Genomic DNA, 21,103 nt, shown 5'->3' on the forward strand with positions numbered 1-21,103 from the left:
TAACCGACTTCAAGAAAGAGGAGGTTATCAATTCATCGGAAAGGTGGTACCTCGGGGTGGTCTCAAACTAATTTAGTTGAGTTCCGATCGTTTGGTCATGAATAGAATAACGGTAAATTTTAATATGAGCATTGAAGTCGGTTATGTTTTTGTCTAAAAGTTATTTGTTCAATATTGTATTGAGAAGGGGGCACATTTTAAAAGGACATATTTTATTTTCTGAATCCACGTTGTCACACATGTTCATCTAACCGAAAATCCTTGTCCAAACCCCTTTATCTTCTGCTTTGAAGGGCGTATCAAGTTTTCATACCGAGGATCAGCCAGACTGTGATACTTCGTGAATGAAATAAAAACTAGTATCGCTTCTACGAAAATACCAAAACAACCAGAAAAGCAAAAACAGCCGCCTTTACAAGAGCTACAGCACCAACGAACAGAAAAAGCATAACTTGGAGGTCACAGGGCAATGTTACTCAACGCCAATAACTATATAATATATTTTTATCTTTTTTCACTGGAAGTTCAGAAGTCAGCTTTTCACTTAAAAACCAACCGAAGCGAGAGACCTGCAGCAGAAACACAAAACCTCATGTGCCCTCCAGTGGAAAACTCACCTCCTAGCCAACAGCATCTATTGATACTGCATGGATGCAGGACCAGCTGATGATCGTTATCCATTTTGCCACCTCATCCTTGATCCTCTAAGACCACTTTAGGGATATGCTATGGACATGATTTTTTGCTGTAAAAGCAAAAGCTCAGGCTGGCGTATGCTGATGATATCGACATCATCGGCAACAAAAATCGGGAAGTCTGTTCTGCATTTTCCAAGACGAATAAGAAAGCAAAACGAATGAGTAACGAATGGGACCGAATGACCGACTCGTCGGTACGTCCTCGGGTCCAGTGGTTGGTCGATATATGTAATTCTGGACCGCGTCCATGTATACGAAAAGGTGCCCCCTGAGGTGCCTGGGTGGAGGCTCCTACTCGAGCAAGCATCTGTCGGGGTGCTCACTCCACCAGAAATTGCTTGCTGAGCATTTTTTTGTGCTCCCTTACGTCGACCAATTGCCTTGTATGTTACCAACCACGTTTCTTTGTCTTTGCCTCAGGGGCTGTCGGGAAGCGACTTTAGGAACTTGTTGCGGCTCTGTACTGCAATTGTGTGCGCGGATAAGGAGAGTAGGCTGTCAAAGGTAACAGTAAAGTAAAAATTACTTCTCAACAGCGAAAGCTTAGGAATTTTAGGGAGAAGAGGTAATAACTCTAGTCGACTTGTCGAATCTTTCGTGTGTAAGAAGTGCATAGTGAAGTCGGCAACGGGTTATCGTCATCCAACAGAATGAAAAAATTTTAAGAAAAAAAGGAATTGGTTTCATACCGTATTTCGCAAAAAATTGTTTTATTTTATGGGCCACCCTTATTTATATACTACATAGTGTATTCTAAACCTTTTTTATATTAAAATACATACTAGTTCGGTACATTAAAAGTTTGTATGTACAAAAAAAAACTAAGTACTAAAGAGTTTGGATTCGAAAAACAAACGAATGTAATTCGAAAACTTACACTTTTAACTCCCTAATTTTTCTTTTATATAGTACATTTGTAGTGCATATTTTTATATATTGCCTTATCCTGAGTTTCCGTGGAAAAAATGTGCCACAAAATTTTTTATCCGCACATAATAAATAGTACATAGAAACCAAAAGTGAAAAGTAAACCGGTTCGGGGAAAATGAAACTCATGATAAGGTTGAAAGGGTTTTTTTTATCATATTTGTCTTATGTTATTAGATTTGTTTTTTGTTTTGTTTTTTGGTTGCTACCTTATTCGAAACTTTTCTTTACTTTAAAGAAAGATATAAGGGGCGTTCCATACCAAAATTTTAAATTTTTAGGATTGATGGATAAACTTAAATAATAAATAAATATGAAATTTGTGCTTGATTAATACATTTTTAAAAACATTACAACACAAAAACAAAAACAAATCGATTTAATAATTTTCCAAATATCTCGAGAACGGGGCGAGGAAAAAATTTGAAAAAATTACACATACACGCATAAAAATTCTCTATGAAAATAAATATTTAAAAAAATTTTTTTGTTGAAAAATTTTTCATATACAAATTGAAAATATGCCACATCAAAAAAAATTAAAAAAATCACAATGGTAGCTCTGAGTCATACGCAATATTTAAGTATAGCATTACAGGGTGCACTCTACAATAATTTGAGTTATGAATTTTTTTGTTACACCGAAGTTGAGTAAAATGAGAACATTACAAATTTAGAATTTTGTTTAATTTTTTCTACAACTTTTTAAAAGTTGTTTAGAAGTTTTTTGAATATGTAGTTTTGTAGCCCATAAAATTTTAGTATAATAAAGTGCAAGTTTTAAGCTACCGCAAAATTGCGTTGATTTTTAATACTTTTTATGGTGACGGTTTTTCCTTTTTTTTCTTATGGAAGAAACTTAAAAAAAAAAATATGCCAGTTTTGCAAGCGCTTAAAACTTTCATTTTATTATACTAAAATTTTATGGGCTATAAAACTACATACTCAAAAAAGGCCTACAAAAAAAAATTGTTAATTTGTAATGTATTCATTTTACTCAACTTCGGTGTAAAAAAATTTATAACTCAAATTATTGTAGAGTGCATCCCGTAATACTATACTTAAATATTTCGCAATACTCAGAGCTACCTTTGGAAAAGTTTTTAAAAATATATTAATCATGCTCAAATTTAATATTTTCTATTATTTATGTTTGTCCATCAACCCCAAAAATTTGAAACAAATCAAACACATGAAGCGTGAACCCCGTCCATTTTGGTATGCAATGCCACATAAACATATACAATAGTACTGATCATACGTACACATTAGACTGTGTACAATAACGGCAATTTTTTTCGGTCCCACAGGAAAATTTCGTTGTCGGTAAAAAAAAAAAAATTATTGCGAAATTTTAACCCTCTATATTAACTTTTCAGGCAGCGTTAGAAAACATCTTTTTCTGCTCCTCTTTTAATAAACAGTGAAATATGCCAATTAAAAAACAACCATGTGGCCAATTAAAGTTTAGTATAAAAGGCGCAAGTTTGAAGTTGATCTTAGGCATTTTTTGCTTGTTGAATATTTCGTTAATTTTTTCCATGCAGACAAATTGTCGAACATACTTTGTACGGAAGAAAATGAGTGATACTGTGAACAAAAAAATTGCCCAAAATCAAAATTGATTGTGTCACAACGTCGGTTTCTCATTTGCTATATTTAATTGTTTATTAAAAAAAAAATGTAGCGGAAAAAAAATGTTACCATATTTTCTTGTGACCGACAACGAAATTTTCATATTTGACCGAAAAAAACATTCGCGTATATTTTTAAACTAATAAATAGGTATTGACATATCGAAATATTATAAATACGAGTATTTAGTAGTTACATATTTACTGTACTTTTAAATATTAAAGCTTGAAAGTTTTCAAGTGACTTGTTAAAGCTTTATGCCGATCTTCTATTGGCTCGGGTTACATTTTACAAACTAATGACTATTATAAGATTATGTATGTACTTTTGGGAATACCATTTGCTTTTTTTGTTCATACTATTTTTATGATATTTTAGTATTTACGAATAGTTCAGTCGATTTTGATAATTTTTTTGTTTTTTTAATTTAGTTTAGAGCTGAGGGATACCACCCCCCAACTGTGCCAATTATAGCCGAAACATTTGCAAGTGTATGAGCTTAAATCGTGAGCTTGAAGTTAGGAAGAATATAGGACAGATTATCGTATGTATGTTTGTTTTCCCATACAGTGACAGGCGCGTCAATTGTACTTATACATAGTTTAACCAGCTGATTGCAGCAACCAACCAACCAACTGCTTTTCCCTGCCGCCCATTCACCGCCCGATTGCGTCCTCTTATCAAAACACTTCTCCTACCTTCTGTGTCACCGTTGCTATTTTTTTTTTTTACTCTACTTAAATAAATGTTTCGGCTGCCATTTGTTACAAGCATTCCGTTGTTGTTGCTTGCGGCAGCGGCTTTTCGTGTGGTGGTGATGGTCCCGATACCGACACCATCGGCAGCGCCGCAATCTTGGGACGTGCATTATTGAGCGTGTGCGCGTGCGACTTTGGACTTGGGTGCGGTGATGCGGATGCGGTTGAGGAACGTTGACGTACTAGCGTGCGTGAACGATTTGTAGCGACAATTTCTGGTGGCAGCGCGGAAGAGGCAACTACAGTCGTCGGCACAAGCACTAACTCCTCGACAGTGTCGGTGGAGCCACGCGATGTGGAGCTTCTGGTTGATATACCTGCAAAGGTATTTGGACGCTGTCGTTTCTCGCCGTTGGGTACATTGACGACATTGGCGGTGGTTGTTGTGTTGGCGGCACTACCATTGTGCAGCTTCTCCCTGATGTGTGAAGGTGGCGTCTCCAGCGAGATGCTACCCACAACCACATTCGTGGTGGACATTGAAGCTGCTGCGGCTGCTGAGGTGGATGGGTGATCGCAGTTGGTGTTGGCGGTGAGCACTGAGAGGGTACGTGACTCGCCACCGCATGCGGCACCGTCTGCGAAATTGTTGCTAGCGCTAGGACGGCATTCGCGTAATTCTATGGCGCTGCCATCACAATCGTCTTGCCGTTTATTCGCCGCATTCGGATCGCTGTCATTATTCTCGTCAGTACGCCACGGTCGGTTATTGTCCGAGAAACTTTTCTATAGGAATAAAATGAGTTAAAAGTAAAGTAAGTAGTAAATAAGTATGTTTGGATACTCACCTTGCGCTCATTGTCGGTAATATTCTCTGCGCTGCGCGCTTTTCGACATAGCACGCTCTGTGAGCCGTGTCGACGCAAAAACTCGATGGAGTCAAATCCTCTACCCTCGGACGATACAAAGATTGCCGAATTGATGCGACTACGTGTACAACGTTCCGAAATCGAGGCGGATCGCTCCTCGTGCAACATGTGGATATGCTGGAAACAGAGACACAAATAACATTTCAATTTGTGAACGAACTATGTATGTAGGTGTGGGCGTATGCTGACTAACGAAGTACGAGTACATGGGACGTAAACAAAGAGTAGAACATGACGCGTAGACGGACGACAAAAGCAAACATAGTAAGTAGTAACTGCAAACATTTATTGGACGTTTATAGAAAATGGAAATTCGTGCTTTGACACGTAATTTCAGTATTTCTGCTTTGCTTATTTTTATATACAAACGAACAAACAAACGGAAATAGACGACTTGTATAATTGAAGTAAACACGTGGTAAGCAGGTGTGAGCATTTTAAATTTAAGTTTATTTTCGTTGTATATGTTTGTGTGGGTGGGTTTGTTACGGTGTTTGTGTGCAGAGTGCGATTTTCATTTTTAGTAGCTGTGCTTGGCATTGAATCCTTTTGCCTTACATACATATGTATGTTTGTACAATCTTACCGGTTTGTTGATTGTTCTTGGCAGCTAAAATTTTTTTCTGAATAATACAAAAATATAATTTTCAAGAATACTTTAGGGAAATTCGTCTAAACGCGTAAAGGCCTTGAAACAAGGTAAACCTCGTCAACTTACTTAGTTTGGTAGGAACGCCGGTTTATTTATATATTTTACTTTTACGCGGAAAATAAAATTTTTTTTGACAAAATCTTATATCTCGAGAACGAGATAGAAGAGATAGTGAATTAAATTTAACAGTATTTTAAAGCTTTTGAGATGAGGAATTAAGAAAAAATAGTATTGTCGGATAAAAAGATTATTTTGACATGTAAAATGACCTTTAACCAGAAAAAAATTCCAAAATTTTACTTTTGAAGGTAGAATTTAAAGTCGAGGTATGTTTACATACAATGAGTTCTTTAAAATGACCTTACGAAATAAAAGTTTTGATTTTTGTTTAACACAGAACTTCATCTAATGAACTTTAAAAAAAAAATTTAAATGCGGTCTTCGGTCCTTGCGACCTTGGAAACGGATTCGTGACGAAAGCACAGCAATTTTTTTTTTTGTGTTTAGGAGTTTTCAAAAAGTTCACTTCATTCGCTTTTCGGGTCAGAAAAAAAGAAAAAATTTAAAACCTTCTAATCTAAACATTAATCCTTTTATCCAGCGGAATTAATTTCGCCTAAATTTCCATTTAAAAAAGCTTTATTTCGCCATTAACATATTCTCGTTCTCGAGGTATTCGATTTTGTAACTAACAAAGTTGATCTTCCACACTGTGCGGCGCTTAGCTCTTCAATATACTCCTAAGAAAATTGTGCGAGTTTTTAGAGATCTTCTTGCATACATATGTCCTACTGATATTGAATGAGAGTTTCATATTTGCGGTCAACTTATAGAAAACTAGCTGATACCCTCGCATACATATGTCTTTAATTTCATCAAAATTGGAGAGAAATAGGCATTTTCTTAATCTGCCTTATTATGGTTGTCGACGTCGACGTCGATGTTGTTTTTTCAACTTACGAGGGTTATTTTTTATGAAAAAATTACATCGACATCGTCATCGAGAACCACAATAGGTCCGATCATCTTGACCACAGCGCCACCTAGCGGCTCCATTTTTGTGAAAGTATTTCTGAACAAACCTGCAGTGTATGTGTACAATAAAATTTTTATGAATATCTCGACTCTATGCCCTCCAGCGCATTAAATTTGCATGAAGAGATTTTTAGTCCCATCTCCGGGTACTCATTTGTAAATTCATCAAAATCGGATCATAAATATAGATTTTCTGAATATCTCGACTTATGCGTCACTTAGCGAATTAAAATATAGCTTTGGTCCATGCCACAGGGCTGCGGTTTCGGTAAGAGTGATTTTTATTCGCGCGACATCGCTTTGACAGTGAAATGCCTACATTTGGTATGGTCTTCGGTAAGTTAACCAATTTAAGCAGATACATTGCCTAGTTTCCTGCAGCTTCGAAATGCTTGAACTCCTCTTGCGCACTCAGTTACTTGAACATTTCAACGCCAGGGTAATGAATAAGCACGTTACTGCCCCCTTAGCACTATTTCTCGATGGCATCCTACCTATTGACCTGAAGAAATACGTTGAATCAAAGTATGTGTTCCAAAATTAAAAAAAAACAAAACAGTTATCAGCCTCACCCACGTATCAAAGTATATACTGCTGAAATCACACATAAAACCCAATGATTTCCGGTCGATTAGCCTTTCCTCCTTCTTATTGAAGTCACTAGAACGCATATTGGTCACTTATATTAGGGCAAGAGTGGGTACTAAGCTATCGGTTGCCCAACACATATATAAAAGAGAAAAGAATAAAAGGTTCAGTATAGCATCTATGACATCGAAAAATCTTTTCACCACAGAATATTCTTTACGTATGTTTTTAAATGTACATACTTTCAACAATAAAGTGCCAGTCGGATGCATTTGCTCCAGGAACTTGGTATCTTATAGCGTTTTCTTGTCTGGAAATAATGTTGCATTTGTTCTGCCCTGCGGCAGAGCTGTTAGGTTTTCGTGTTCTTTTCTCAGCATCTTCACATGCATATTACATGCTCTTTCCGTAAAATGTTGCACTCTGATAATGTTGCCATATAAGAAGGTGACAAATTTTTTCGAAGAAAACGCCATCAACTTTCTGGTAGCGTTTGTGAACAACCTCCTCCGAGATGGGATTATAAGTAAGTGCAGAGCTAAGGGAGTCTTATATATCTATCAACACCGATTTGGGGGTAAATTGTACAAAAATCTTCACTGGTAGTACTTATCTTCGGAAAATAGTTAACACCTTAAAATCTGCATTATTGTTGGGGACGAAATAGAATTCGTAATACCGAAATGAACTAAGAAGCCATAATGGCTGTATACCTCTACAACTGAGCTATCGACAAAGCTGTGATGTTGCAGTCCAAGATTGCAGCGTTCATTTACATTGCGTTGGTGAGATCAATTCTTTCAAAAGTCGACAGAAAAGTTGATAGCGGTGGTGTTTACTTGGAATATATTTTCAGCTTCTGCCTTCTTGATTAGTTACTGCAGTATTTTTCAGGCACAAGTAATATAGTCTGGTGGAATTCCTAGTCATAATACATATCTACATTTTCACTAGCAGCCAGGTTGCTTTTAAATTGCCAGGAAAAATGTTTCTGACTTTCAAAATATCTGAAGGAATTGGCTGAGACAATGCGCACACATTGTCTCAGTCCCTGGTCATTGTGATTTCAGGGGAAATTTAAAGGCTTACGAATTTGCGCATATCACAGAACAACATTTTCTGATTTATATATCAGTGACTCATTCAGTATCCCTCTTCAAACATGCAAGGTTCTATTATTTAAATTAAAAATTCAAAGGAAAATAGCACCTGGAACCAACCTGCCATGCCGTCAGCACACATTGGTTACCCGTAAATTTCCACGCAAGTCCATACAAGATATCCCCATAGTGACAAAAGTTCCTAGGGGTCATTGCGTGATTTTATTACACACAGCTAGAATGCGCGAACGTTGAAACGACTATTGAAGCTGTTAGGATGAACACATTTGCTTCCAATGCGGTCCACTAACAAAACGGAGAGCAAAGGGTCTGGGCAGTTATTTCTCTAATGATCTAGATAATCTCAACGTAATTCACATTTGGAACTTATCCGTTAGTTAGCTGAGGACCAAGTGGCCTTAGGGGAAGGGAGATAACTGCAAAGCTCATGTGGTTTTATAAAAGGTCCCGGATCTGTGTGAGTGCCACATGGGGCGGTCGCCCAACCTAAGCTAACCCGAATGAAATTATATTAATAGATATGGGGTACGCTCGCAGGATCGGGTGAACCAAAAAGGTGCTAAGCGGCGAGGATGAAATTCAGTCAATGGCCAGCGGCCCTGGAGAAAAGACTGTGGAATGGACCAGCGCCAAAGTTATCTAGCTAAAACGATGAGCAGCTCATCACTACAGATCGTTCCGAGCGTCGTGTATGGAAGCAGTGAAAATTTAGGCCACCTCCAAGGCTGCGGGTCCGACATCCCGGCAGGCTTTTCTAAGTGTATCATTTCGTCAACGAGTGGTCGATGACTTTCTAAAAGATGTCAGTCGTCCTAGTTGAAGAAGTCCGGAAGGGAGCTAATCTGAAGGCCGTGGGCAAAAGTTATCTACGCCTCCGTCCGCGGGAACGCATTTGGCTTCCCGTCGAATATACTACTTCAGCTGAGATCTAATAAATTCTTCGGAATTGCAACTCAAAGAGCCATTCAATCATACCCCGTTGATGCACTAAATATATATAACTTAGCTACTAAAGTCGTAGATCGAGACTGTTGGAAGCTGAAGCCTTACAGACAATTTTTTTTTTTGTGTAGTTTCAAGCAGAAAAACTTGCCAAAATAACGCTTCGAGCATTAGTTGAATCTTTGGCCTATGCATACGTAAGACTACTACCAACTAATATTTTATGTACCAACATTTTTTTAATTTAATGAAGTGTTTATAGGAGCACGTACATCCGCGCTCGTTTGCAATTTCTACTTCAGTCCACTGTGTACTGAATATATGACCATAAAAACGCAAGAATATGATTGCATTGCAGCAATAACTTTTGAGAGTGCAGCTGAGTTTTATAGTTAATCACTTTGTAAAAATATTTGTTAAATTAAATTACCGATAAATCTTTACATGGACACAGAGGCTAATTCAGTTGCTGGAAAATAAACATTTACATTGGCGCACATCACACACAGACGCTGGCAATAGCACAGCATGCAATGCCATTGCTGAATGACAGGATATTGATGTATCCTGTTGGCACATGGACCGCCATGCAAAATATGTTGATTCAGTGTGTGGATGCGTACACAACGAAAGGCCAACCAACGAAGCATTTTCAGCACACAGGCGTATATTTAGTCGTACATATGTATGTACAGCAATGTGCATATGTTTGCTTGGGTGCCGTTACGTACATTTATGAGTGAGTATATCAGTTGGACTGTTTTGGCATCGCATTTATTGCTGATATGAGCATTCACTAGCAAGTACTATGGACTCGAATATATATATATGTGTACATATGTATGTATAGCCAATTTACTGCAAGCAACGTTGGACTTCTGAAATGCAGTAACACATGCATATGATAAGTAAGCTAGCGGTTAGTGGTAAACGCACACACGCAGGCTTGACGGCCAACCAACCGTGTGGACATTTGAAATTATGACATTCGCAAGGGAGACAAAATGTGGCTGAATAGGCCAGTATTGTCGTTGTGCAACTAAAGGGGCAACTTTTAAGCGCCAATTCCCTTTGACCCGACTTTTTGAAAGATTTGATTTTTTGACTCTTTGACTCCAAAATTATGTGCGACCTTGGCCCCCTTTCTGAGGTATTTTAGGAAATGTTATCATAACCATGCTATTAAAAAATATTTCCTCCTATAAGTACGAAAAAATGCATCACTTAAAACTTTCAAAGGAATTGCAACTCTTCTCCTTGCAGCAACTAGATTTATGTGTATGCTTTTGTACAAAAATTTTCCCGCTATTTTATTTTTAAATTCAACAGATTTATTCTTTTACTAATAAAGAAAAACAAAAATAATATGGTGACCCTTTTCGTCAATGACCCCTTTTTTGCGACTTTCTGAAAATATTTAACGCCAACACTGAGATAGGCTGCTCGTAAAAGGCCATGGCCAGCATTGCCGCTTTACTAAAATTTGTATTTTTTTTATTCCTCACATTTGGTAATTTGGTAATTTATTTTTCAATTTGGTAATTTTTCGATTCGCTCCTACATGTCACGTAGGTAGGTCAATACAGGTTTTGATTCCAAATTAGGAAACTCAAAGTTTCGCAAGGTGAAAAATTGTTCCAGCGTTCCTTGGTCATTACTACAAACTGCTTGAAAGTGGCTATTGCTATATCTACCGTGCCCTTTCCCGGAAGGTTTAGGGTGGGCGTACCTTTCCTTGTCCGTTCGCCAGCTTTGCAATCGCCAGCAATATTCCTGTGTACCCCGGCAACCATATGAGTAGAATTCTATGTAAATATGTATGTTCTCATTCAAAAATCTACGGAACTCTGTGGGTGCTTCCTTTGTCTATACGTCAGTCGAAAGCTATCATGACTGCTTTCAAGCGTTGAGTTTTTGAGATATTTTCGGCCACTTGTTGACACGTGTATGTATGTATATTGGCCTCAACTGAACAAATGTGATCCAAAGTTTAGGATTTATTCGCATAAATACGGTTATCTGAGTGGCCTCAAAAAAAAAGTCCAATGGGGCCAAGTCGGATGATCTCAGTGGCCGAACGACATCCTCTCTACGGGAAATTATTATGCGCCTGCTAATCCTCTATTGAAGGAGGAATGGTCAGTGGACACAGTCAGGAAAAGACGATCAATCCATGTCTACACGGACGGATCAAAGCTCGAAAAGAGAGTTGGTTGTGGGGTGTATTCGGAACAGTTAGGTATATCGTTAGGCTTCCGCCTTCCTGACTACTGCAGTGTTTTTCAGACGGAACTGATGGCTATCTCAAAGGCGGTATCAGTAGTTGAGTGTTATACGATTCCTAGTAATGACTGCCGCCCAACCTAACCTAACCTAACCTAATCCCCTGTTGCAATGAACCGTATCCAAGACACTGAGAATGATCAGATGCGTTCAGTTGTTTTGAGATGGATGGAAATGTACAGCCAAATGAAAAATATATGATTTCGAGCCATACGACGGGACCATGTTCTTAAAACGACGCGCAATCGACAAATTTGTTTCTTCGGCCACACTTAGTTTTGAAATCCTCACCAATTTGGCAACTTTTTCTGGTGATTTAGGTAAATAATAAAAAATCATGTTGTGGCAACACTGGCCATGACACGCTACAGCCAGGAGTTTGCTCATTCCTCGTACATACAATTTACACAAACTGTGGTGTGGTGCCAGCGCAAACAATGAACGCAACGAATCAATATACATACATACATAGCTATATAGTGTGTCGCTATGACAATTATGGGCTAATAAATTGAGTTAGAATGCTTTAATTTAAGTTATTGGTTAATAAAAGCCAATTACTACAGCGGCATAATGTCCAAACGGCGCTTCAACCAAGCGCAGCTATTCATCATTGGCATTGCACGAACATAAACAATTTAATAAAACAACAAATAAAATGTGTGTGTTTCTCAAAACACTTATTGTAAATACAAAACAAAGCCTTCAAATATATTTAAATATTTGTTTTAATGCAATTTGTTGCTTTCTTGTTTACAAATACGGAAAAGGCAATAAACTTTTACTCGTACTATGTATAAAGAATTTAATTTTTTGTTCGTTATTCCTATGGAATTTTTGGTATTTATTTATCTTAATAGATTCCTGCCACTTTAAATTTCATTTTGATTGTTCTAATTTAATGTTTGCTTGTTTTTGCATTTTGCAATTTGTTATGCGTGTCTATTGATTTGCCTCTTCAAGGCTTTTGTTTATGCCAATGAACAATTTATGTTGATTTGAAATGCAGCAAAATTTTATTGCCGTTAATAAATGTTCAAAAGAAATAATAAAGAAATAATAAATGGCCAGCTTGGACATTTCATTTCTCAAAGTAGACCTATCCAGTAATAAAACTCTCGAATGACTATGCAAAAGTTAGCTCGTATTTTTACGTTAAAGCCTATTAAGTTTCTATGTAATGATTGAAATAAATGCCTGAGTGAATAAGGTTAAATTTTATTGCAAATATTTTCGTAGAAGATTTTAACCAATTTTTCTGTGTGTAAAAATTCATTAAAATCGGGTTTTCCCTTCTTGATTTTTTAATGTTATTGTTTAATGATTTGACATTGGTAACATGAATTTTTTACCTGAGAAGAATCCCAGTAAAATTATCCGAAGAATAATTTTCTAGAAGATATCAATCCTCTGACGAACTTCAAAATTTGCTTTTAGAGCGGTTTCTTGAAGTAAGGGTCAAAACGACCCTTTCAGGCAGGAGATAATGGGTTAAAGTGCTTTACGAAAATATTCCCAATCAACTTATTTATATAGAAATTTACTGTGGTTGAGTGCTGAAAGGTTCTTACTACTATTCGGTTGCACTCAGGATTGTTGTCTGTAAATCAAAAATAATTGCACATAAAAAATTACTCATACGCACTGTCGGCAAAATTTGTGGATGCCTTTCTTCACAGAAAAATATCATAGCTATACACGACTACAGAGGAATAGGTAACTATCCCAGAAATGTGTTGTGCGTTTTAGTTGGGCCCACCATTAAAAATAGCATTCATTGAAAAGAGAGAAAAAGCCTCAAATTTATATTAGTTTTTATCTCTTTGGTTCCTTTTAAAGAACTTAGAAACTTCAAATATGTGATTAATTAAAAAATTTAGTTAAAAAATGCATTGCAATGTATTAAAAAATATCTTTTAAAAATTTATCCTTCATTATCCTTAAAAATTTCCAAAGTTTATTTTTGAAAAAATATATGTTAAAGACTAATATACATATACACGACTATATTCTCGAGTTTCGTCATTCTAAGTTTATTAGCTACCTATTCGACCCAAAAAAAAAAAAAAACATTTTTTTATTCTACAGAATTTTTTCTTTAATTTCTTACTCACGTTGCTATCCTACATTATATAGATTGAAGTTTTTAAATATGTATTCTTTTAGTCCTGACGTCAGGGAGAAAAACTAAAAACGCAGTTTGACTATATTTGTACTTCGTTTCGTATTTTTTTTTTTTAATTTTTTGGTTTTGTCGCACGGTATAATATGATTGGCGGAGGTGAAAATCCAATATAATAGTAGTTTCGTTTGATAAAAAAAAACTAACCATCACCAGCCAGCAATCCAAATCAAGAGCGTAAGCGAAAATCCTCAACAATACAAAAGGGAAACCAAAATGTTTACGAAAATAAAATTTGCAATTATGTACTTGCTCACGTTTGATCAGTTGATATTTTCATCCTATGAAAAGTACACCGTTGCCCTCGGAAAAAAGACCCGACTGGTCATATTTCTATTACCTTTGCCAGTGCACAGGGTTCTACCCCTTTCATAACATACGTGTGTATAATAAAAATAGAATAATAACTATTTATGAAGACTTATGTAGCTATAGGTTAATTAGAAAGCGATAAAAAAACCAATTTTTAATGGTCAAGCAAGCAAAGCTCTGATTTAAAATATAAGCAGAAAACGTATCCAAAGCTAAATTGGCAAAGGCCACTAAGATATTTTAACAAATAAATATGTACATATATACAAAAGTGGCACCTATGTACATATGTATGTATGAAAATAAATTCTAAAGCAGAGCGAAAAATAGGCATAAGCGAGTTAATTTTAAATCCTGTCAAATAAATCGGTTTACTGCGAGTAAGATAAAGGTTGAAAGCAAGCATTCCAATGAAATCCAGCCGAAATGAGAAGGGTGCAAATAACCATAACCGCATAAATCATTACCAAAACTCATATTTCTACACAAAATCGGGATTTTATGCATCGAAATGTTTACTAAACTTTTTTTGTTTTTTTTTGATGGAGAGTAGGAAGTTGCACGCTACCGAAAAATGTGTGTTCCTTCCAACTACAGCGCATCGGACGGTAAACCTTTGGGAAACTTGGGCACTACTTTAGCAAACAAGCAATCAAGCAGGGTTTGGAGACAACGAGCAGGTCAACGAATCCTTTGGTGTAGGCCGCCAAGCAGAGACTATTTTGCCATTTGTACAGAGTGCAGTGCAGTGCGGTGCGTTCGTGCTGGGATCGCAGTCGTAGATATACATATATGCACCTTGCTCAAGCGTATGGTAGCTGGATGCTAGCTTTTTATATACAAAGGTGCAACTACATAGGTACTAAAACAACGCTACGAACAAACACTTGTACTGGGTGCGGCTGGCTGACGGCAAAAAGTTGAACAAGATTCGTCCCTTGCAAGCCGTCGCCGCGTCGGTGCCAGGTGCCTGGGTGCTTTCGTGGTGCTTTATGGAGATCAATAAAATCGCACTTACACTGCGTCGTTCCATTGGAGAGTAACATTCGATCATTGGTGGTTCGTGCTGATATTGTTGTTGTTGTTGTTGTTGTTGTTGTTGTTGGCGATTTAGCCGCTCGTATTCGTAGTTATTGAAGTTAACGCTGCCGGTATTGAATGAATCACTGGCTATCATGCTCTCGCCCTTATAACGATGCAGCGACGACGACTCACGACTCTCGCGCGAATCCTCACGTTCGGCACACGAGTACTGCCGCCTGTACTGACGGCGGCGTCGGAACGCACCCTGACCCTGACCCTGACCTTGACCGCTGCTAAAGCCAGCGGAATAGTTGTTGCAGGCTGCTTGCCCGATGGGCAATGGTATGGCGCGATAGTAACATGGATCGTAACTGAATTGACGCCGACGCCACTGCTCGTACTGGCGGTAGTGGCTGAAGAGCCGTCGTCGCCGCAATATAAGCTGCTTTTTGGCCTCCAATAATTCTTGCTCATCCTGATTGCTCGAACGCTCCGTTGAATTCTTCAATATGCTGCGCTGTTGAGTGAAACGTTTCTGCCGCAATTTGTGATCGCCTCCACCACCGCCACCGCCACCGCCACCGTTGACGACGCCACCAGCTTTCGATTTTGACTGTATGAGCAGTTGATGTTGTTGTTGTTGTTGCTGACGCTGCTGCTCGTGCAATAGGCGGTGATCGCGTTGCAATCGGCCATCTACGCCATCGACATCGCCACCATCAACAGCATCCGGTTCGTCCGCATCGTTGGCGGCCGCCTCCTCACTGTCGCTGCTATCAATGCGCCTGATAGCTGTGACGCCGCCGCCGCCGCCGCCACCACCACTACCACTGCCAGTTTCGTGCTCCAAACGTAAACAACTGATGGCGCCACAGCTATGAAATGGGGACGCCAGCGCAGCGGTTGGGCTGTCAATGCTGTCGACCTTGACGTAGCCTTCCGATGATGCAACGCCATCACCGTGCTCTGGTTGCTAGCTCTCCACATCGGCCTTGTGCAGCAGTGCAAACTGGCAGCCGCAGTCGCGCTCCAGCTCGCGTCGCGGACACTGAAAGCAGCGATCGAAGAGTCCACAACTATCGCAACGCGGCAAACACTGAAGGCGAGTGCGTGTGCGTGTGTATGTATGTGTGCGTTTGGACGTGAGCAGCAGCGAATGGAGACACACACATACAAATGTAGGGAACACGCATCACACACATTTACGTCACGAATAGGAAGCGAAAAGAGGCGGTACAATTAGAGCGAAATTGTGTATGTGTGAGAGAGAGAGAGGGGGAGAGAGAGAGAAGAGATAAGAAAGAAAAAGGACGAGAGATGTAAACACTTTGACTTTTGAGTGCCGATGCAGTGAATGCAAAGGACATTAAGGGCTTAACTAATAACTACGCATACATACATATTTGATGGGTGTATGGGGGCAACTGTACTCAGCTAATGGATCAACGATTTAAATATCTTTACGGTAGCTTATACGAATATTTATACATACGCATATTATTGTGAAAGGAGGAGAATGATATATGTAAGCACTACGAGTCGAATACTTTTATGCTTAAAATGCTTGTTATTAAATTTTCTTACTTTCTAAATATTAATTTTTGATGGCTAATCGCAAATAAGTACTGCTACTATGTAAAAAATTAATAAAAATGTGAAATGTGAAAGCTGTGTTTTTATGAAGTGCTTGAAAAAATATGCCTTAAAATAAGAGTATCTAAGGGTTTCATATAATAAGGCAGCTATCGTTTCATGCTTCTTCGTTAATGCAAACATGGAATGCTTATTGTGTACATTTGGCACGATTTGATTGAATTTTCGATGGTTTTAAATAGTTTTGAACAGAGACTGTAAATTAAAGCCATTTTACACAAATTACAAAAATAAACTTATGCAGTCAGCGCCAAAAATATGCATACCCTTTCGTTTAAACGATTTTATTTATTTATTTTTTTCCGTACTAAATGTGTATTATTTTTTTTTATAAAAAATAGAGTTCATTCAACAGAAAAACCACAAAAACAATTTTTTTTTTTATGTCATACACAACCCAGGAAAATTTAAAAAACACCAAGAAATTTACATCGAAGTTCTCAATTCAATTCCTTAGAAATTTTTCGCATGGAAAATTAAATAAATAAAATCGTCAAAACATTAGGGTATGCATATTTATGACGTTACTATACTTATTGTTTACTTTCAATTTCATAATTTTTTAAGGTAAAATTTAACTGCTATTTTTTAGCGAAAAATAACCGGAAATTTAGGTTTCGATATAAGAATTGAAATCATCCACGTTCGATATTTTCACGGGGATTTCTCTCAAAGTCTTTTTGAAATTTTTTCCATTATTTTTAAGTATTTTCTTTGGGCTTATTCAGGCGTGTTTCCGGGCATTTGGTATTCTGACCTATTTTGTTCAGAACTTTTCTGAAATTTGCAGGTTCCGAAATAAACTCATTTCTTAAATATTCTATTTATGGATGCCCTTAATACAAGTAAGTACAAAGAAAAGGAAATCATTGGTAGATTGATACCCAAAAAAAATATGAACCAAAATTAGTTTTCAATTATTAAAGGCAAAAATTAGCTGTTTTTCTTGATCGTAATAATAAAAATATTTGGATAACCAGAATTTGTTGTATAACATAAAAGGATACTGGTACAGTCTCTGGTTTTTATAAAAATGTAAGTAGTTTTTCTACAGCAAGATATACGTACATACATACAGACCATAATTTCAGTTAAGCAAAATGGTAGTGCCAGTGAACTTTTTATAATAACCATCACTATAGTTATAGCAATTCTTAAACTAACTACGAACAAGGGAAATATCTGACGAAAAGTGCTATGTCAGTAAATAAGTATTCATCCGTCAATAATTTTTAGGAGACTTAAAGGTGAATCCTGGAGGTATTGCTGTAATGAATCTTAACCCTTCTCTTCTGTTACAGGTGTCGCACAGTGGTCTGACAGGAACACAAAGTGCGAATTTCGAAACGTTTGGAATTGTCCAACTACACTACCGGCAAAAAGTATTGGCACAGAAAATTTTTCACATTATATGCATAATTTTTTTTCTAATATTTTCTCGCCAATTATAAAAATATGGTTCATTCCACAACAAAAAAAAATTAAAATATATTTCCTAAACTTTGTGCAAAACTCCCGAAAATTCAGCAAATTTTAAATTTTTTGAGAATCCAGTTTTGCAGCCCATTAAATTCTAATAAAAAAAAAACTGCAAGTTCGGACTTTGTCAAAAATAGCAGAGAGTTTTGGGAATGTTATTTTAATGTTTTTTCGTTGTAGAATAAACCATATTTTTTAATTTATTTAATTTAAATTTAATTTATAAATAAAAGTCTTCAATAACTGTTATCTAAGACATATAATATAAAAATCAAAAACAATTGTTATTTTGGATTTATAATATAAAAATTAAAAATAATTGTTATTATTTTAATTTTGCATAAAAATTGCAAATAAAAATTTATTTTCAAATTCGAGTCTTGGCGAAAAAAAGAAATCGATTGGTATGTATCATTTCCTTCATGCTGAAATTTTCCATGACAGTTTTCATCAATAACTGTTATGTTCGGTCCCTGGTTGGAACCATTCCGCCACCAAAAAAGCCATTGCATTGTGTAATAATTGTGTGTAATTACACTGTAATAGGTACTGCCACTAATTTTCAATCAATATGACTTTTAGCGTTAATTTAAACAATCTTTCCTTGAAGGCGTTCGAATGACTTTATCATGCGTTAATTGCCGTGCTAATTTTAGTGCTCGTCGGTTCCAATAAAATTTTAAAATTAAATAATTTTGGTATCCATTAAGGTTGTTCGAACAACAAAATTAATAAAAAAGCCAAAGAAAGTAAAAAGTTAATGCTTAGCGCAATACAAATTATACTTTATTACCGAAACGCTTTTTCAATATTTATTTAGAACAACAATTTAGCTGGCACAAACTCATGCCATATGGGCTTACATATTTATGGACATGTATGTACATATGTATGTATGTAGTTACATGCGTTTATGCGTAAACAAAAATTGTTTAGTTTTATAAAAAAATGCGCATTAAATTTGTATGAACATTTGCACAGCTGAAATTATGGTTGCATTAAAATTTTAGTACTTAGTAAATACATATAAAAGAGAATCTAAATAAATATTTATGCCAACTTTACCATTTTATTTATTTTTTTTGATAATTTTTGCAAGCACAATTTTAATTAATCGAGTCGAAACATCTCCAAATACGTATGTATAAATGCGAAATACGAAAAAAGCAAAAGTTGTCGACTAAAATTGCTCATTGAAACACGCTAATGGCTAACTACATAGTAACTCGCATTGTCGTACATAATACGTATGTATGTGTGTAAGTATGCAGGCAATATGTATGTAAGTGTGTGTTCATGATTGATAACTAAATTACTAAATATTTACGAGCCAGTATTTATTGATAAAATGTAAGTAATAAAATTTATTGAGCTGTATTAAATTTTGTAGATACCTTTACGAATATATCTGGGTGTAGGTTCTAAAAATATATAAAATACAACAACAGTAAACAAATATTATTTCAGTTAATGCTGATAGGTTTTTTTTTAGTATTTTTAGTTAATAGCTGATTGCTTAGATAGAAGTACCAAGTCCATACATACTTTTATATATATAAAGGACCGGGAATGAGCGAAAGAAAGGTGTAGGGTTGAATAACTATTTACATATGATTTTATGTATTTCTGCATATATGCGCATACATATATTTATGCCCACTAACTATATAAGCAGAAGCGTCCATAGCGTCAAGTTGCAAGTCATATTTTTTTAAAAATCTTATAAATTTTTATATCTTTGCATATCGGCGACGCCTTTGCTAAACCGCCCATCGATTGGTTGGAAAACCGTCTAAATCGCTGTTACGGTAAAAATTAGATTTGGCAAACCTGAACACCAGGGATCGAGATTTATGCCTATCAAGTCAATGCCTTCAAAGAAAAACAGTTTTTTCGCATCCCCTGAAAAACCGAGTGCCGTAAGATAGGCGGTTTTGCAATTGGTCGATGGTAGGATTAAGACATCAGCAAAATATTTTAGTTGTTGCTCAATAAATTGTATCGTTAAACATATTTGTCTTCATTTTAGTCGCTGTCTTCATATACTTATTTGTTTTCGTATTAGCCGTCGCATCCGTCCTTGTGTTTGTTTTAGCCGCAGTATTCGTATTCGTCCTCGGACTTTATCCAAATTTGTATTCGTGTTCCACTTTGTATTCGAAGCCATATTCTTGCTTCGTATTCATCTTCGACTTCGTCGTCGTGTTCGTCTTTGCATTTGCCTTCGTACTAGTCTACGTACCTTCGTATTCGTCTTGGTCGCTATCTTCATATGCATCCCTTCGTATTTTTCTTCACATTTATCTTCGTCGTCGTCTTCATATTCATCTCGGTATTTAATTTCTCATTCGTGTTCGTTTCAGTGCGGTCTTTGTATTCGTCTTCGCAGCAATCTTCTTTTTCGTATTCGTTTTCGTATTGGTGTTGTCTTCATCTTGAACTACATCATGGTGATCGCATTCGAATTCGTCTTTGTATATTCTTCGTATTTGCCTTCTTTCACTTCTTTTCAGTCTTGTTCGTAATCGTGTTCCTACTCGTCCTTGCATTCTTATTCGTATTCGTGTTCATCTTAGTGGTTGTGTCTTTGTGTATAGAAACAACGTAGCAAGAGAAAATGCGAATATACAACTCAAAATTAAGAGCTTGCGATTGGAAACCTTTTCAGTGGTGTTTTTATTTTCAAATTCGGTCAGTTAGAACCGCCAAACGAAAGCGGACAAAATTTATGTTAACCAACTAAGAAAACAGGATTTTTCCTTAAACTTTATACTTTCGAATACTTTCGGATATTTCGGGACTAATTTTAGGAAATTTGAGAAATGTTCATGACTTTTTGCATCATCTGGAGTTTTATTCGAAACAGATTGGAATATTTACGTGTTTTCATCTTTGGGGATTGTTCGTGATCTTAACAGATCTTTTTTTAAGGGTGTTTTAACCTTT

At 36.6% G+C, this 21,103-nt stretch overlaps 1 protein-coding gene across 1 annotated transcript in view; it reads right to left on the minus strand.

Annotated features, from left to right (window-relative positions):
- Positions 1–3,399: 3,399 nt before the first annotated feature.
- LOC118742989 overlaps positions 3,400–21,103 on the minus strand; it is a 118,188-nt gene continuing 100,484 nt past the window's right edge. Inside the window, exons 6-9 of the mRNA XM_036475438.1 lie at positions 19,552–19,578; positions 15,021–15,638; positions 4,807–5,004; positions 3,400–4,744 (exon numbers count right to left, since the gene is read on the minus strand). Of these exons, the coding sequence (XP_036331331.1) occupies positions 4,025–4,744; positions 4,807–5,004; positions 15,021–15,638; positions 19,552–19,578 (1,563 nt within the window). The 3' untranslated portion in view covers positions 3,400–4,024. The remainder of the gene's footprint in view (positions 4,745–4,806; positions 5,005–15,020; positions 15,639–19,551; positions 19,579–21,103) is intronic.

The sequence above is a fragment of the Rhagoletis pomonella genome, unplaced genomic scaffold, assembly GCF_013731165.1.
Source record: "Rhagoletis pomonella isolate Grant_MI unplaced genomic scaffold, Rhpom_1.0 Rhpom_scaffold_00007, whole genome shotgun sequence".
NCBI classification, from domain to species: Eukaryota; Metazoa; Arthropoda; class Insecta; order Diptera; family Tephritidae; genus Rhagoletis; species Rhagoletis pomonella.